Raw genomic sequence first — 20295 nt, forward strand, 5'->3', positions numbered from 1 at the left:
ATGGCATTACCAAATTGTGTTTAGACAGGGATCCGATGTAAACATTATTTACTCGCAAATTTAAGCAGTTTCTCGCTACATTTGGGTCGCTATTTGTATGCACTGGTGGCTAAAAGATATAAGACTCTGGAAATTTGTCAACATCGAAATAAATGTTATCTATGGTAAATAAATTAGGCCCCTAAAACCCGAGTTTTTAAAAATATCTAACACTACTGTTACAACAAGTTGATCGACGAAGGTCGCATATGACGTCACTGTACCACGTGACTACCTATCTAATTAACTAGGCTTTTTGAAATCGGGGCTTAGATTTAAGTCCGTATTGTGGCTAATTATCGGAATACTTCAGCGAACGAACTATTACAATTAATTTCTATAAGCATAAGGAAGACAAAATGCATATAATTCTGTATACTTTGAAAACACGAGATGTGTCCTTTAAGTCCTAAGATGCATCAACTGACAAAATTTGATGATCCTAGTCCTTATACTAAGCAAAATATCAAAGTTTTAACAAAACAAAATTTAAGGTCAACTTTGAAGTGACCTCGAGACTACACCTTTTGCCCCAGGATGATACCTTGAACAATTTTTTTTTTATCTACAACCTATCCTCATCCTTATGCATAAGTTTGGTGATAATTTGCCCTGTGGTTCTTGAGAAGAAGATTTTTTAGCAACCACTACTTTTGTTTGCATTTTCCTAATTATCTCCCCTTGTTAAAGTTCACAACCCTAGTTTTAGTACAAATAAAAGCCCTTGGGCCAAGGATACCCTGTGACAAATTTGACAAAAATTGGCCAAGGGGTTCTTGAGATATAGCCCTTTTTCCAAAAAGTTGACGCACACCGCACGCCAGACATATATGGCCATATGATTAGCTCTTTGAGCCTTTGGCTCTATGGAGCGCCAAATTAACATAAACTCAAATAATTGAAGATATCTTCAATTATTTGAAGATATCATCAATTCATTTGATGCACGCAACAATTTAATTAAAGATATCTTCAAATAATTAATGATATCTTCAATTCTAAATTATTGCGTGCATTAAATGAATTGATGATAGCATTAATTCTTCAGCTGAATTGATGCGCGCTTTATTTGAATTAATGATCTCTTCAAATGAATTAATGATATCAACAATTGAATTGATGCGCGCTACAATTCAATTGAAGAGAGCAATAATTGATATAATGTGCACATTAAATCAATTGATGAGAGCAATAATTGAATTGATGCGTGCATTAATTCATTTGATGAGAGCAATAATGGATTTAATGCGTGCATTAATTCAATTAAAGAGAGCAATAATTGAATTGATGATATCTTCAAATAATTGAAGATATCTTCAATTATTTGAGTTTATGTTAATTTGGCGATCCATGCGGCTCAGAAGAGCTAAAAATGGCGGGCATCACGTACACACTGTAAGTAACCGATTTTGTATCACATCTTTTCCTCTTAAATCTTTGTGGACATCAACTAAAGACAATTTCAGACAACTAAAGACAATTTCAGACAACAAGACAATTTCAGACATGTGTTGCTTCAAACACGTCTCTGTATAGGCGGAAATGGGTTTTAAAAACATCAAGTGTGTGTGATAATGTAATAGTAATCTCCCACTCTGACCATTTCGTTCAATGATTTATATACTGTCATGATGTTTTACTTCGCTAGTCAAGGGTTTTTGGTCCATTCCGCTCCGCATTTATGGACAGAAAAATGTTGACTAGCAAATACGGAGAAAATATTCTGCAGGAAAAAGTAATTAACAGTACTTAAAAACATTTCTAAATGCATCTTCTTGGTGCAATATTATTCACAAAGATAATATGTATTGAGCGTATATATCTTAAACATTTTGTGCCAACTCACAGATCAGCTAGAGGTATATCAATGGTACTATTGTTGGATTTCTCAACATTTGTAACCAAACTCGTTCAGAGTACACAAGGATCCAATATGGTACCAATGACTTAAAATTTTTACCTTTGGCAAATTGGTGATGGTACCATTGGGTTTACTCTGAACGCACTGTTTATTTATATATCTTCAAATGATAGAAATTTGGGCTAAGCTTTTGATATTTGGTATGTTTGTATACCATGATAAGAGAGTTTTTGATTACCTCTGACCTTGACCTTTTATGTAAAGGTTAAATGATAAAATTTTTTGTTTTCTTAACCATAACATTTTTGTCTTTTGACATAGGCCTTTGATAATTGGTATATGGATATACAATGATAAGACAATGTGTCATGTGCCATTTTTGCTGACCTTTGACATAAAGGTCAAATAATAGAATTTTGGGAGCATTTGTTTTTGTCCGGAGCATATTTCTTTTTGTCTTTTGACATAGGCCTTTGATATTTTGTATGTTGGCAAGTTTAATTTACTATCATATATTCACAACACTGTTCCTTGTTTGAAGCTCATATGCAATGCCATATAGGTGAATGTTATGTACCATAAGTCTTAATTTTCCACTTTAAAAATGATCCCTAAAAAATGTTCTAAAAATCTCTGAAAAATGGAAGGTGAGACATGTTTTAGTGTGCTAAAACAATTCTTCCTAGTTTGTAAATGTATCATAAAAACCAAGCTTCGATTCACTGTCAGACATTTTGATAATTGGCAGATCCTGGAGTGTCAGTACGCCAGGCAAACAATCCCTAATATGATTCTCTTTATAGAAATGTCCAAAAACACTTAAATATATATGTGTTATTTTGTCAGAATTTGGTTGTTTAAAGGGGCTTTGCCCTGGACCCACTGAGGGGCCTCAAGATAACTCCCAGCTGTTTACTGCAAAATTCCTTGATCCTCAACTGTTGCTTTCACATACCAGTCAAAATAATAAAGCAAGGTAAAAGGTTTGGTTTCAACCAGACATATTCACTGACGTACTTGAAATAATGAATGCAGGCGCTTCTTGGAGTTAGAGGCAAGAGTCAAAAGTCATTTGATTATGGGACTGTAACAATCGATACCTTTTGTTTTGCCTCGGACTAGAATGATGTTCTGTCATTATGTAAAACATGCCATGAGTTTGTTGTCTAAATTTCTCTGGATGGCAAATAGCAAAATTTAGACAGCAACATGGCATCTGGAATGTATTATTAGTGCGCTGTCTTATATATATTTACATATCAAAAGTTTTAGTCCTCAACAAAACAAAACAACAGTCCATAGAAAGTTTGGCTTCACCATGCCTTCTATGGATTTTCACAGTCAGTAACAAACCTACTAAACAGGCTATGTAGGACAAATTGGCATCATGTTAATAGAACCTAATCAACTGCCATGACAGTGTGACTTTGGTGTAAGGCATAGTAGACATGTAATGTGTGTACTGAAAAGCATACAACCCATACACATATGTAGGATGCAGAATTTATTTCTGATCAATAAATAGTTCTCAAACAAGTTATGCTCTGTAAATCCAACAAATCTCAGGTAAAAATAATTATATATACAGACCTTGTAAAAATAATTGATGAAGATCAATAGAATATAGTCAACAAATAACAAGTATACATAAAGAGAAAGATAAAGAAAGGTGTACTGAGTGATCACGGTAAAAATAAAATGTCCACATCCACACAACAAAATTACATGTAAAGTGTATACAACATAAAATCTAATCGCAAAATTCAAAATGAAACTGTAACATTCCACAAAAACGCCGAGTAAATCGTTTACACATATAGATAAAATGTGTGGGACACAATTCAAAAAATTAACATGTGTAAAATAACTGAGCCATTATTGTACAGTCTGCAGTTTACAATTGTTACACCTGGCTTCAGCTGTAAACTGTTGTTATGGTTTGGCAGTAAGGATGTTCAGTGAGAACTGGAAGTTGTGTAAACTTACATTACTTTGTTGTCAGTACGGTATATTTATGTAAATATTAAGCATTTGATGAAACCAGAGACCATGTGTCACCTACATATGCAATACTAAATATATCACAAAGACACAATGGGGTACTCGGGAGGGTGTTAGGTACTGTACAGAATTTCTGAAAAGCTGGAAACCAGTTATTAAAGTATACAAGATGAACATCTAATTCAGCACCCCAAACTTGAATGGACAAAAACTGCACAATGAAGGCACATAGATATCAAAGTATGATCTGTAACAGAATTATTTCCAGTATCAATTTAAAAAAAAAATTACATGTAGATCAAAGGTCAAGATCACGAAGCAGGCTCATGTCCAGAAATTTTTAGAGAGGGTATGATTGAAATAGACTACAGCTTTGTGAGGTGGTGGCTACCTAAGGCTTTTACATAATACACATTCCATTCTAAATATCAACCTCCCACTCAAGATTTAAAGGTTAGAAAGTAATAAACAAACAGACAGACAAAAAAGTTATCTTTAAGTGTCATTTTGCTTCATAAAGAAAACACAGACTATCTTCTCAAAATGTATTGAGAAATCCAAAGCACTACATTCAATCCAAGTGCAAAAGTATAAAAACACATCAAAAAATGACTAGATATAGCATTTATCAAAAAACTCTTGTATCCATAATAAACAATGAGGCAAAAAGTACGGATACACTGTACATGCAAATAAAAAGTTTAGAAATACACAAACATAGAGTACTTGTACATTAAATTGATGATCACACTTGTACTCAATGTGTAAATGTACTATACAGAGACCGACAGCAGACGTCAAGAATAACCTCAAGTCTGTTAAGAAAAAAGTACAACCCAAGAGGTAAAATCGTTTCATTTCAACATTTAGAAATAACTTTTTTTTTTACCTAAGATCCATTATCTTAATGAATAATGCAATACCTTGAAGTATTCAATGAACAAAGTAGATACACTTAAAACTTTGGTATCTTACAGTCCACATATAATATCCGGGGAAGGGGACCCTGAATCAAGATAAGACGAATAAAATAAATCACATCTTGTGGTTTTCATTAATGGAAGCATACAAAACAAACATATGTACTAATAATACTTAAAGTGAACTGATATATCACAAGTACTGAAAGACATAAATGTAACACTGATTTCGTAAATCAACATAACACTGATTTTAAAACTAATAATGTGATATATTATAAAATACAGTGTTTTGCTACAAGTACACATTCCTTGATCTTTGATGATTCAGAGAAATAAAATTCAGTCTTAAACATGGAGATGGATATAATTCATACCAAACTTGTACTAATAAAAGAAAATTATCACTGTCTTTCTCCCTGTCCATAAACAAACCTCCCTGTTAAAACTGAGAGAGAATATCTAGGACCAAGGGACACTTGTTGTCTAATGCTGTCCAAATTCACATTCATCAGTGTTCGGTCAAACTAAAAATACTTTTAAATGCAAAATAAAATAATAATTACATGCATTGTACATATATGTGTACAATTCAATACTCTTACAAGTTGTAACAAAAAAGTCACAAAATTTTGATTTTGTCCTCATTGCACACCTTCTACTGTCCTGCCTTACTTCTCGTGACACTATTTAAAAAAATTATGTCCTTTTGGAATGAACTGAGAAGAAAACCAGTTTCAATGTCTCCAGAAAGGTTTGTTTTTTAAATATCATATGCTCACACTATTGAACACAGCAACAGCACTTATCCCTGTCAAACATTTTATCTGGAGAGAAACTCCAACCATGTTCACTTATCAAATCAAACAACAGCTGTATTTAAACCTTTTTGGTTTACTATCATTCCAGTAACCAGTTTTGAATGATAGGACCTAGCTTTTACTCCTGTTGTTAACACATCACAATTGACTGGCTGTTACATTCACTATGTAAACCAATCAAACAACGGTTCCACTTAATCCTGTAGACTTATTGGTTGAATTGTCCTCCGTTACTTTGTTGCCAAGGTGAAATCTGGGCTGTTCGTCGATGTCCTCTACAGAATGGCAGGAATCAGACTCCCAGTCATTATCACTACTTTCCCTGGCCTTGTCTGGAATCTGGATTAAAAACTCAATGTACTGTAGATTCAAAGCACACACTTAATTTATATTAAAAATATTTTCCCCCGAATATTACTGCTTGTATAAATATGAAGCATGCATAAACACATTACTAAAATATAATAAAACAGAATATGTTTAGAGGTCATGGAGATGATTTTCAAAAAAACTAGAACTGTCCTAATGGGACTAATACCCCCCGCGGGGCATATAAGATGATGGGAAATATCTAATGCAAGCAAATTGGGTATTTTCACATTATCTACAGGGCAATCAATGTGAATGCAGAAATGTATATTCTACAGTACAGCAGTACATGAAATATTAAAAATATGCTTAATATAAACAATGAATACTAATTGGCACATTTTAGGCTGTATGATTGCAAATCCCTGGTCAACTCTTCTAGTCTTTAGTTTATATTCACTTTGTTAAAGATCATTATGTTATGCCAACTTTACTTTGTCATTGATTTTGTCAGTAAATAAATGACATTAGCTCAAGTATTGGTATTATTGTAATCTTTTCCACTGGTATAACAACTCTAAGTAGCTGCAATAAAGGCAGTTTACTATGAATCCCATTGCCAGGGATAGTTGAGATTATAAATACTATCTGACAAATAAGTATTCAACACACATCAGCCACTTTATGTTTTACCGAGAAGTCACAAGATTGCAGATACAGTATGTGGATGCCAAACCCGAAAATGTCCGTAACTTCCATAACTGTTAAAATATTTCAATGAAAATAGGAGATGCACAACTACATAATACATAGAAGATGTGCATAAAGTTTGAATGAAATATGTCCAGCGGTATTAGAAATAAACTTCGGACAAATTGCGTCTACGGACAAACGGATGGACAGATGGATGGACGGACGGACAGACGGACGGACAGACGGACGGACAGACGGACAAAGTGATTCCAATATACCCCCCTAAACTTCGTTTGCGGGGGGTATAAAAAAAGATAGATATATGTTTTGCACCAAAATGTGTTCCTCTTTGATTACTTTATTTATAAATAAGTGATTAAAGAAAATTGCATGGTATCAAATGCTACAGATCATCAAATGTTACTTTGGTATAGAAATATTAAAATAGTATGATGATTTATCCCCCTTATTTGGTGGTGTCAAGAAAGACCAGCTTAATGCAAAAGTACATTTGTTTATACACTGTACTGACAACTGCAAGTTTTAGTCATCAAAATGGTTCAATATGCTGCATTCAACTGTAATGTACGAAGTCAGAAAGGTGTTTCAATGTACTCAAGTCCAAAGGATCCAACGTTCAGGAAGACTTGGGTATGAAATCTACATCAAGATCATTTCAAAGTCATGCAGAACTCTAAGTTTTGCGACAATCATTTTACAGGAGATGATGGGGATTAGTTTCATATACACCCTACTTTGGCAAAAATAGTGGTTATAGAAAACTAAATCTTCGACCAGACACAGTACCAACTATTTTTGACTACAGGCCTACTGCAAGCATGGCGAAATCCTCCAAAACGTCGACTTCTTTATTCAAACGAAGAATGATATAAGTACAAATGTTTATTATAAACATGTACCGGGAAGAATCAATAGTCCTATGAAACTCTCCTCATCAGAACATTTTTGTCTCAATAAATGAGAAAATAAATCTAAGATGAATGGATTTATTTGTTGAAAGTTGATCAGATTCTGTTCTGAGTACCTTTGCACTTTGATTTCTTAGTGTTAATATCAATATTTTAAAAAAAGCATTTTTGCGAGAAGTCTATTAAACAAAGTTGATATACATAGAGAGAAAAGGTACTGTTAAAAATCGTCTCCTATGACCTTTAAATTTTTTCTCAAGCATTATAAAATCTCTGAATCATCACTGTAGTATGGGTCCAGCATCCTATTCCACTATTGTATCATGCCTTCATTGTGTTTTTCCATAGCATCAACAATGTCGCTGTAGACTACATGGATTTATGATAAATATTCTGCACAGTCTTCCAGATTGGAAACAAAATTGGGTTATATATATTTAACAAAACCAAAAGTCTTGCTTTTTAATTACATATCACAAATGATACAAAATTAAGCTCTCCAGAGTAGAGAGCTCACAATTCAATGTTCCACGGCAATTTTACTAACTTTTAAAGTGCTCGCATAATAGATGGAATCTATGTTAATAATTCAAACTGAAATATTTACATATTTCCAATGTGTTTGTCTCTGAATCTTAACCAATAGTAATGATAGTCATTTCCCCATTTAATGTGATGCAGTTGGGAACAATTAATGCATGTATGAATCTTGATTGAGTACTTCTATCTTAATGGCTGGGAATTCTGACAAAAATGTAAGTATCATATATAAATTTCATTTTTGAAATACATGAGAGTATGAATTGCAATGCTTCACCCCAGCATACGTTTCATGAAGCGCTCACATGCTTCACACTTCATTAAGTACGCTGACACGAAGTGTCACAGTTCATGTTCTCATGTATTTTCAAAAATGAAATTTATTTCTTAAAGAAATATATTCTTACTATTGATAGACCATCTGGAGAGAAAGTCTTGCTTTTCCTCATATCACAAGAACTGTCATGTTTATGTTCCAGTGTTGATAAACTTTTGGCTTTCACAAATCGGCCTTCATAATGCACATTAGAGCTGTCTTTGAGATGCTTTGATTCTGTGTCAGAGTTATCTGCCCCTGTTGGTTCTTCACGTTTTGTCAAGTTTTGGTTGGAATGGAATTTTCTCTCATCAATAAGAGGTGATGGTTGAGGGGATAATGAGCTCGGCCTGATCAGGTAGCTGTCAAATTTTTTTAAAGTTTTGAAAATCAACAGTACTTATTGGCTATTTTGTGACCCCTCCTCCTGTCATTGAAAGGGTCTATTGGAGACAAATATAAAACCTAATTTGAATCATTCTTCTCTTTATCCTCTGTCATATCAGAGAGAACTATTAGTAGCAATATATTCTATATTAAATGCATTTAGTTTAATTAATAAACTGTATACCACTTGGAATTTGCTCCAGGTTTTCCAAGCGAAAATAAGTTTTCACTTCATTATCGAATCAGTTTTTATTTCCATATTATGTAAAATCTACATTTATTTTCACTAATCCTTTCTGCAAAACAGTGACAAAAATGTGAGAGAAGTAAACTCGTACAGTGTATGCAGTAGCCTGTTATGAAAGATATTTCTCATATTCAACCATATCGTAGTAAATTAACAGACATATCAACAGATGCCAAAGTTATGTCCCTTGGCAGTCAAGTCTTGGTGAAAACCCTATTTATCCTACATTGGCCTTTGTACAATTAACTTTCCATTGCTGTGCAGTCCAAAATGGATCCACCGATAGATTAGTATGTAAGCTTCAAATTTACCCACAAATTCTGGCAGTAAGTAAAGGTAGTTGGTAGTAAACAGAAACAAGAATATTGGTAAAACTGATGAATGCTCCCCAAACTGCATCTAACCAATGAACTACTTCATAATAGATGAATGACTCACATAATGATCAATAACTGTTGAAATAAAGTTTTTTTCATACATATGGTATATGTTTTGAGTGACCTTGTCCTTTACAAAATGACCTTAAGTGACCTTTGTCTGAAAGTCTTTTGCCTGTTATGTTAAAAAACTGTTGAAATAAAGAACTTTTTCCTCATGTGAGGCATATGTTCTGAGTAACCTTGACCTTTCTAAAAATGGCCTTGGTTCAAAAGTCCCCATCCTAAGAAATTTAAGTGATCAATTTCTGATGAAAGGTCTAGGAGATACATGTAAGAGCTTGGACGGATGGACGGTTGGACATGACACAAACTGTTTTTCACCACAAAATGGTGGCTGCCAAAGGGCATGATTTTGGTTAATTGTTGATATATATTTATCTGAAACTGTTATTTAAGTAACTGCAACATCTGCTCATTCAAAGACTCACATGACATCATCTAGCTGCAATTTCTGGTCATAGCTGGGGTTGACAATTACATAGGAGATGGTATTTCTCTTGTCATTCACTTCATCTGGAATTTCAAATTATCACACGTGTTATGCTATTAACAGTAGTTTTCATTATGGATTTCTACAAATACAGTGAGACTTTATAGATAGGTTCATTTAGTATACAAAACAACTTTTACACAAATAGCACCATCAATAACGTAATAGTATAAACATTTCAAGGTATTGGGCAACTTGTAAATACTTTTAAACATTGATGAATAAATAAATAAATGAAAGTCCCAAGACTTATTTCCAGTAGGGTCCCTTTCCATCATTCCAAACTACATGTAGATGTATGCCTTGATGATACATACCACCAAGGGCATTCCCAAACTGGAATATATGTTAAATCCATGAACTGTATATTTGTGCACCTTGGGCCTCTACTTTTTAATACTATCAACACACAGTAAAACACACTTACAGTCAAGTGCTGGAGATAAATAACTTTGACTCCGTATGAATGTAATTCGTTTTATCCAACAGTTTCACAATATTTTACAAAACTGCATAAAATTAAAATCATTTCCCTGAGAGCATGAATTCATTATAAGTGTGTTCACTGTTACCACGTTTTACTGTAAGTGTGAATTCATTATAAGTGTGTTCACTGTAACTGTGTTTTACTGTAAGTGTGAATTCATTATAAGTGTGTTCACTGTAACTGCGTTTTACTGTAAGTGTGAATTCATTATAAGTGTGTTCACTGTAACTGCGTTTTACTGTAAGTGTGAATTCATTATAAGTGTGTTCACTGTAACCATGTTTTACTGTATAATGATCCCTCTTTTCTAAGTCTCATTATTACTAGACCATAATTTCAAAATCAGATAATAAATGTTTAAAACTTTTTGTAAAGAAAAGTCCATGATATTCAGAAACAAACTGGCTTGTTTGTAAAACTATGCTTTATTTACTAGCAGTAGTAAATGCCATTCCTCACAGTGATCACATCTTTTGCTGGACCACATAAACTAATGAATCTAATTCCCCATAAATTAGAATTTGTTAGGTGTATGTAAAGTTTCATGTTTTTTCCCTTTAAATTCAGTACACTGCACCTTTTGACTTAAATATAGACATTCAGTCTGACTGGCAGACATAATGAAAATTACATACACAATAAAGTGTGCTCCCTGTTGGTAAACTGGTAGTCCTTTTATCCAGAAAAAAAAGATGCTTGCAAATTTCATTCTCTCAAAATAATTACAATATATACAAGAACTAGGAAGAATTGTTTTAGCATTCTAAAACTGATGTCTCCCTTTCCATTTTCCATAGTTTTTTTTGTTTTTTTACTTTTTAATGGAGCATCTTTATAGTGGAAAATTAAGAGTTACGATACATAACAATCACCTGTATGTGGATGTGCTTCAACCAAGGAACAGTGTTGTGAACATATGATGGTAAATTAAACTTACCAACACACCAAATATCAAAGGCCTATGTCAAAAGACAAAAAAAGTTATGGTCTTGACAAAAAAATGCCCCAAAATTCTATTATTTAACCTTTACATAATAGGTCAAAGGTCATTAAAAATGGCACATGGCATACTGTCTTATCATGGTATACCCACATACTAAATGTCAAAAGACAAAAAAGTTACAGTGGAAACTACCAAAAAAAAATGCCAAAAATTCCTATTATTTTACCTTTGTTAAAAAGTTCAAGGTCAAAGGTCATCAAAATGGCACATGACACACTATCTTATCATGGTATACCCACATACCCAATATCAAAGGCCTATGTCAAAAGACAAAAAAGTTATGGCCCAGACAAACTTTTATGAGAAGCAGAAGAAAAACCTTCTGGGAAGGGGAGACATAATCATAATATCGCTATCATTATGGATACTTCCTTAAACTATTTTCTTGTGCATTTTGAGGCACTTTGTCCCTTTTAGGACAATGTCATACCATCTGAATCTCTCTTACCATAATCTGTCATGGGTTGTCCTAAGCTATGCATGCGACACTTGACCATCTGACTAATTTCATGCCTCTCAGGGGTCATCTGGTTGTTATTGTCCACTTCTATTCCTACCATGCTTAGGTTCACCTAATGCAATAGATGATGAATTCATATCATAAAATCATGATACCAAAAATCATTTAAATTAAAATACCAAAACTCATAATGACCTTTGTACTGTAATACACTGCTATATGAGTACTAATAGAGAACAGATATGATTGGGTAATCACAATATGTATTTTCACACAATACATGCATAAAGAATATTTATTACTTAATTGCTGTGTGTGTACTTAATTCACCATATCTAACACTTAGTGCCACAAGTGAGATGCACTGTGTAAGCATAAACATGAATTAACATCACTATTCACTACCATAACACTGTAACATGAACAGAGAATTCACTTTTAGTGTATATCATAAATAACACTCTTGCTTCAGCTAAGTTATGAATCCTGCTAGAACTATAATTGACCTAACGAGACTAATATCCCCGCAAAGTTCATTTATATCGTGGAATATTTGAAATACTGTACAAGTTGAAGGCCAGAAAATTGTATCAGCTTCAACACTTTTCATGCCAATCCTGAATACAAATTTCCGCCTACAATAAATTTGACCTAAGCCAGCTAGAGATTTAGCGGTGATACTACCATCTATATCTATGTTTTTGTTCTTAGTTCTATCTTATTTCATTTTACTGTAATTTTTTTTTTCATTACTGCATTATAAGGGGAATGTAGGGACATTAACTAAGATTCTTACACATAGGAGTAAACAAATTCCTTTCACATTGATTTTTGATGATATATTCATGGAGTATGAAAAAAGAGAAAATGCAAAATTGAGTCACACAGTATAGTCCTTGAATTTACACTTAACAAAAGGCACAAAGAGTTTATTGGATACCTAAGCATTAGTTAAAAGTATCACTATCCCCAAAGGCTAAGAAATTGAAGTCTTTCAAATGATAAACACACTAATCACTATAATAATTTTGGCCCCACCCTGGAACAAAAAACCCTACCCCTGGTATCATCAAATTTACAATTTTGGTAAAGGACTACCTGCTTCTTCTAAATACCCATTTACTTGTAATTTAGTATCAATAACACTTAAGAAAATGTCATTCAAATGTTTTACACAAACACTATATACCAAGTTTGGCCCACCTTGAAGTCAGAACCCCTACCCCATGGATCATGAAATTTACAATTTTGGTAGACGCCTTCCTGCTCTACATCACTGTGCATTTAGTTTTTCTTACAGATGTGCAGTTATAGACAAGAAGATTTTTGAAAATGGTAAATTTTTGCCATTCCCCTAAGGCTCCTGGGGCGCAAGAGTCCTAAAATTTACAATATATATCCCCCTTGTCCAAAAGATGCTTCATACAATTTCTAAAGAATTGTAATGGTAGTTATCAAGATGAAGTTAAAATGTTCCAGTTTTTAATGCACAACAGACGATGACGGACGCTGAATAATTGCAATAGGTCACCTGAGTGACTCAGGTGACCTAAAAAGGTCAGCCTAGCTATCAGTATCTTCACCACTTGCAGTCTTCTCTGTCGAAGTTGAACAATGAAAATGGTTTAAGATATAGCTTCAAAGATATGATCTAGACTAAAGTTACATACCATTTGTCCAAGCAACCTTGATATTGTCTAAATGACGTTGGGATTAAATTTGGACACATATACAGAACATGATATCATGAGCTAGAGTCAGGGCATGCCACCAGCCCACCATGTCATTAGTAAGTGTGGAGTACATGTACAAGCATTTTGTTTTTCTATGTTTATCAATGAAAAATGGAACTGACAGTATGTACAGAACAATCAGTTTTTTTTTTTAAAAACCTGAAAGTACACATAAATTCAAATCAATCTAAAAATACCTAGTGCACATGTTTACATGGCATATGACATTTTTATAAAATCTGGGGGGGGGGGATAAATCACTAGCATCAAAGAAAATATCTTAACAAAAAAAGTCCAAAGACGGATGGACAGATGGATGCACTGTCGGACAGGGTGATTCCAATACACCTCCCCAATCTTTGTAGGGGAAGTCTTAAGTACACACACAGCATATCATTACACATGCAGTACTGAGAAGTACAATGAGATAGAGAGTATAAACATTGCATACATCTTTTTCAGTCTTGGCTTGGGAAGGGTTTGGCTTTCTTCTGATCTGTGAAAAAGCAATAGCAAGGAGAGATATAGAAACAGACATAGCTGTATCATTCTGGTGGCAACAATATCCAAACAGTAATTGTGTCAGAGACATGGAACAACGTCAACGACATTTTATCATAGAGTTTATACAGCTGATTTCTACGCTAAACACAAAGAAGATAGATCTGTACATCGAGATCAAAGTTCAGAGTATTAGATCTTTACTATGTTACACATTGATATAATGGATATAGAATCTATCTACTAATAATGTTCATATCAATTTTTCTATATACACATATTAAATGAGGGACAAAAGTTTCATTATTTGTCAGCTAAAGGTTCAGGTTGTAAAGGATGAATCTTTTCACATCAATATATACATGTAAATACAAATGTACTAAACTCTACTGTATAGAAAGATGGAGTGCTGTTTACTCCTTTATACTGGGTAGATTCTACTGGTGGGGTGGGGGTTTAAAAGACAACAGAAACAACATAAAAGGTCAATACAAGGTGAAATGAAATGCTCTGTAAATTACTTACAACAGAATTTCTAAAGGCAAGGTTCAGAGCAGACTGATCTCGTGGAGCCTAGAGTGACAAAGCAAAAACAAGTCAAACTAAAGTCAAACACTCTGGAGCATTGCACGTACATGTATTCTCAAACTCACACTGTAATATGTAAATACTAGTAATTTAGGACTACACAATAGCAAATATCAACCACTACACACACTAAACTTCTGACGAAAATAAATTTCAGAGACCGTTTAAAGAGACCACGATATAATTGCTGTATCAGTCACCACACTGAATTTCTAGGGAGCATGTACCTCTTCTACCTTAACTCCCTACTTTAATTATACACTAAGATTTCACCAAGAAAGAGTTCTATCTCAAAATGTATTTCAGGGGGCAGCAAAAGTCACCAGCAGTGTCTTTTTATAGTCATCTTTGCTTTTTATATAATGGGAATCTTCCTAAATTCAAACCTCAAAGTGTTCTCCAGTTTTTTACTATGTTTTTATAATAATCTACTGATGTTTATTCATTTATTCATATTTTACTGTTCTAATTTTCTGTGATACTGAATTTGTGCATATAATTATGACTGGCATAGGGAAATTTCAATAAGATATTCTGCTTGTACAAGGCAAATGCATACCCTTGTCTTTGAGGAACACGAAATTGTATCATCCGAATATTATTTCATTGATTAATGTTTTCCTTCCCAACAGAGCTAGTACTAATGACATAAATTGAAATAATGAAAACCACATGCAAACTTATGGAAACACATGCTATATAAAATCAGTTCTCTACTTCACCGATAGAACACACTGATCTGAGGAACACGCCCCCACACAAAACTTACAGTACTTCCGTGGCTATGGGACTCGGCGTTGGCAGAAGCACTACGAGGCTGAATTGTCGTTCTATAAATACCAATCGGTATTTCACATGTTGTTGAGCAAAGTTTTTGATAAAGACGGCCATATGTCCGAATCCATAGATCCTCTTTGGTAATTTTCATCTGGAAAATAAAATGTTACAGGACCAAATGAATCGGTGAGCGTGTACACAAATGATTTTTCAAGTTTATAAAGATCTAAATTTAGGTCAAACCCTCTGGTAATCGTTGAATAATGTATACAGTACTGTCCCAAATTGAATAGTTTTATGATATAACCTTTGGACAGAAAAACTTTTGTTTTTTATCAGTTTCCTCTGACTGTCCACCTCTCATATTATTCTATCTGTACATCCATGTCTCTCTGTCCGTCATAAGTCTTCAGTGCATGTTGCAACAATGTATTGAAGCTAGTGAGACTACCACTCTGTAATTGTCTAGAACTGTTGAAAATTTATAGTTAATACAGGTGGTTTATGATGAATACTATAATGTAACTTACACAAGATAAATGCCCAGAACCAACAGCCTGGTCTATGCCCAGTAAAAGTCGTACAAAAGTTATCACGTAGTCCTTAAGGTATGCCTGCAAATAAAAGCCTCAGTAGTCAATGAAGAGTTGAAATGTTTCACCTATTAATTTTACCTTTTCCTAATTAATATTGATCAGTTACAGTGTTTGAAGTTAACAAGAGAAACGGAAATGGTACATAATACACCCGTCATGTTTATGTAGGGTGTTTTTCTTCAGCCATGAGTTGCAGAACTTTACTGAACTAGCATCAGTCATCATCAACCTTCAACATACTTTTTCTTTTGCATCATATGAATAAAAGGTCCTAGCTTAAAAACTGACTGGAGGTTTAGAATAAAATATTTCCCAAATTTGACTAAGATCAACAACCTATAATTTTTTTCAAACATCAAAGAAAATTTGAAAATTCTTGGGGATCAAAACCCATGCAATATGCACATCTTCAAGTTGTTTGCAAAGGCCTTATATTGAAAAGTGTGAAATGAGTTAAATGGACAAACCATGCACTCACTAATATTTTCTCAAAATGACCAAGTTCAAGAATCTGTAATTTTCTTTAAAATTGAAGAAAATAAAAATCCTTGCCACAAGCACATCTTCAATATCCATACACAGACACTCTGTAAAATATGAGTGTCCTCACTAGAAAACTGTAAATTTCAAATAAATTGGCAAAACTCCTGCAAAATGGATCAAAATTTCAACGTGATCTAGAGGGACTCATGAAGAAGCTACACAGCAAGTTTCAGCTTGATATGTGACAGAGAAATGAAAATAGAAACAGGAAACCCCCAATGGACAGACATCACTGTAAATTCATTGATCAATGATGTCACTAAAATTAAGTACTCACATAAAATAAGAATTAGTCTGCAGTAATTTCACTTTGGTAAAGAGGGGTATTATTATGAACAGCTAGATCTTCTTTTTGAATTCAAAACACTCTCTGGATAGGTTGAGCGCTGAGCCCTCTTAATAAACCCTCACTGACCTGATACAATAGAGTATCCAGCATACTGGCACTGAACACATTACCGGCAGCAAACGGCAACCTAAACATGTAGCTGATCTGGGACCCTCTCGTCCTCTCTTTCTACAATGCAAAAAAAGGGTGAGGTTAACAGGTACCATATACATTTATAGATATAAGGCATTATCTGAAAGTTATCAATAATCAACACCAGGAAAATATCATTATATTGAAACTTTCCATGTTTTTGTCTTTGATATCTTTACAAATTGTAATGACAGCTGAAATGGCAAACATGAATGTTTCGCAGTTGTAAACAATGCATGTATCAATGATGATATAGTGCGTCTAGTTTAACGGCTGGGAATTCTGACAGAAAGGAAACTAGAATGTAAATATAAGAAATAATTTCATTTTCAAAAATACACGAGGGTATGTTCTGAAGCGCTTCACAAACTTTTCATGAAGCGCTAACACAGCTCAAAGGGTCAAAGTTCATACCCTAAAAAAAAATGAAATTTATAATCATATGATTAAGAGACTTAAGGCAGCACCTGCTGTCCAATCCTTTTATGTATTATACATAATAAAATATTGTTTAAATTAAGAGACTTAACAATCAATGAGGGTTTTTTTGGGTTTTTTTTTTTTTCCTTTAAAAATCTTGATATTCAGTTATGTTGCATTTTGACATAAAAATTGTGATTTTGCCTAGAATATCAAATCTATGGGGAAAAGGGTATTTATCACCATTTAGGAATAAATGCATTACCTTTTCCAGTTTGGCAAGTGTGTAAGCATATGAATCATTGGCCCTGAACTGCATGAATCGCATGTTTGAGGTCTGAGAAAGCTCTGTGATGATGTTAGCACTAGGAAACAGTCTGGCCAAAGAAAACCACTCATCATAAACAGGTATTGTCAGAGATATTCAAATTCATGGACATACACCACTTTGTATTCAAAACTTTTAACAAAGAAAAAAAAAAACAACACCAGATTTTCAACATTCATTCAACTATAAGGAAAACATGCAGCCATCTTACATAGCGAGAGTCACTGTGCATTTACTGAATTAAAAATTACTACAGTATACTTTTTTTTTTATACATGTGATGCAATCAAAAAGTGCACTTTCTTGATATAAACATAACAGTACCATTATGAACTAGTGTGTTCTTTAAGTGAAAATTCAGTTTCTCTTCAGTATGCTGCACTCGCAATTTTACACTCTCATTACTCTGTGTCAGTTGGCAATTTCGCAATATTAAATGCTCACATCATATAAAGAACCTACAATACAGAGATTTTCATCTTACCTAAATATAGTCTGGACAGCTACAATGGTGTTACAATCTGCCAGTGTGTCCTCCTCCGCAGAGTTTGACGATTCCTTGTTGACAATGACAATGTTATCTGCCAGATTGATGCCTGCTCGTAGTAAATCGTCAATACTGTGGGATCACAAAATAATAGGGATTACATATATTCATCATTCCTGACAGCAAAAAGTTGCATTTTCTCGGGGTACAGACACACTTAGGTGGAAGACACAGTGTTAACACATGAAGGAATTAATTCAAACTTAACAAAGCCATGTTAACAGTGAACTTTCCCAAACAGAATCCTGATTACAACTTTCATCCTTGTGATCAACATGCTCTCAACAATGGTGCATGATGTGTGTTTATAATCCAGCCGGGTGCAAGAATTCTTAAATCTTATAATTATGAAAGTCCTAAATCAAAGTTTTGCTATATGAATTTTTTCTATTCCAGCTCTCCTATATATAAGGTCTGTGAATACCTTTTACAGAGGACCACAATGAAAACTATAGTAACTTGATACTAAATTTGCTATCCTGTATAATTAAAAGAATTTATTTATTAATTTGAGGATTTCAATACCTACCATCATTATGAGGCAATGTGTTACCAGTAACTGTGACTGTGCAGCATGCAGTATGTGATTATTGAGTAATGGTGATACAAAAAAGCGTAGTTGATAATTTTTGTTCTGTGAACACTAGAAAACAATACGACACCTTTGACTGCCTTCACTGTGGAAAAACAAATGGAGATGAAACCCTTTACTAATAAGCTATAATTTAAGGCTACATTGTGTGTTCAGTTCATAAGTGACAGTAATCATGTCACGGTGACCTACAGTGCTACTAACTGCAAAAGTAGATCTTATTAACATTAATCTTTGTTTAATCTTAAACTATTGTATTCTAACTGTTCAGCAAATCTACAATCTAATTGATAAGCTTTGTGCACAAATGAAGCTGCAACAGTCATATTCCTGTACAACAAACTACAGCTGTTACCTGTCTAGCATTTCTTACCTCCATTATTTGACACAAAAGCATAAATGAACATAGACAGTAACTTAGTAAAAGGTTTACTTATTAATTACCATTCAATTGATCCAATCATCCAATAGACCAATGGAAAATGACAGATTGTCTCTAAGAACGTGGAATCTGGTCTGAAATAAATGAAAATACAGGAGATTGAAATACAAAACTACGGATTTCTACACACCATCTAATTGTCATACTGTCTCAGCAGTAATACCATCCTTATATGGATCTTGATTACACTACAAGATGGTGATTGAATACCAGTTAAAAAAATGTATTGTGAGGATTCTAAAGATGTTTCCTACATACAGTGAACTCTCGATAAACCGCCACCCTTTGTTCTTTTGAATTTATGGCATTATAATGAATTTGGTGATCAATTGAATTTCTGCCATTTTGGGGAGAAAGAGTTACTTTTTTTGTATATATGTAAGAGTTATCTTTCATTTACGTACAAACTTAATAAAAAAAAATATCACGTAATTATTTTTCCAAATTTTCTAGCATGATTAAAATAGTTTTATCAATAATAAGGTTTCATTTCAAAACAATACACATACAAGACACATATATACAGTATGTTTCAAGTTACATGTATTTAAAAACCATGTCCAGTGTCTGTATTTAGTGCAACGCATGGCTGTTTCCTGGTAGGTGAGCCGTCATTAACTGGACGAAGATTAACGAGTATTTCAACATTGTCCTCCTTTTTATGGACTTTTACCTTAAAACAGTAAAATAATTGGAGATTTCCTGTTGTGTACATTTCGGATGGTTTCCGTAGTATGCAATAATTTGCTTATTTTCTTAGAAATTAAACAGAAACCTCTTTTGTGGCAAAGCCATAGCTTAAGT

At 33.6% G+C, this 20295-nt stretch overlaps 1 protein-coding gene across 2 annotated transcripts in view; it reads right to left on the reverse strand.

Moving 5' to 3' along the window:
* Positions 1-3391: 3391 nt before the first annotated feature.
* Positions 3392-20295, reverse strand: part of LOC125681679 (potassium channel subfamily T member 2-like) — a 92354-nt gene continuing 75450 nt past the window's right edge. The window contains exons 22-34 of one of the 2 annotated variants that reach the window (XM_056153844.1): positions 19494-19565; positions 19120-19134; positions 18395-18529; positions 17848-17959; positions 17097-17198; positions 16073-16156; positions 15535-15693; positions 14703-14750; positions 14128-14172; positions 11932-12055; positions 9932-10016; positions 8521-8791; positions 3392-5981 (exon numbers count right to left, since the gene is read on the reverse strand). In XM_056153844.1, the coding sequence (XP_056009819.1) occupies positions 5820-5981; positions 8521-8791; positions 9932-10016; positions 11932-12055; positions 14128-14172; positions 14703-14750; positions 15535-15693; positions 16073-16156; positions 17097-17198; positions 17848-17959; positions 18395-18529; positions 19120-19134; positions 19494-19565 (1414 nt within the window). In that variant the 3' untranslated portion in view covers positions 3392-5819. The remainder of the gene's footprint in view (positions 5982-8520; positions 8792-9931; positions 10017-11931; positions 12056-14127; positions 14173-14702; positions 14751-15534; positions 15694-16072; positions 16157-17096; positions 17199-17847; positions 17960-18394; positions 18530-19119; positions 19135-19493; positions 19566-20295) is intronic. The other variant, XM_056153843.1, reaches the window with a different exon arrangement.

This window comes from Ostrea edulis, chromosome 2 (genome assembly GCF_947568905.1).
Source record: "Ostrea edulis chromosome 2, xbOstEdul1.1, whole genome shotgun sequence".
Taxonomy (NCBI): domain Eukaryota; kingdom Metazoa; phylum Mollusca; class Bivalvia; order Ostreida; family Ostreidae; genus Ostrea; species Ostrea edulis.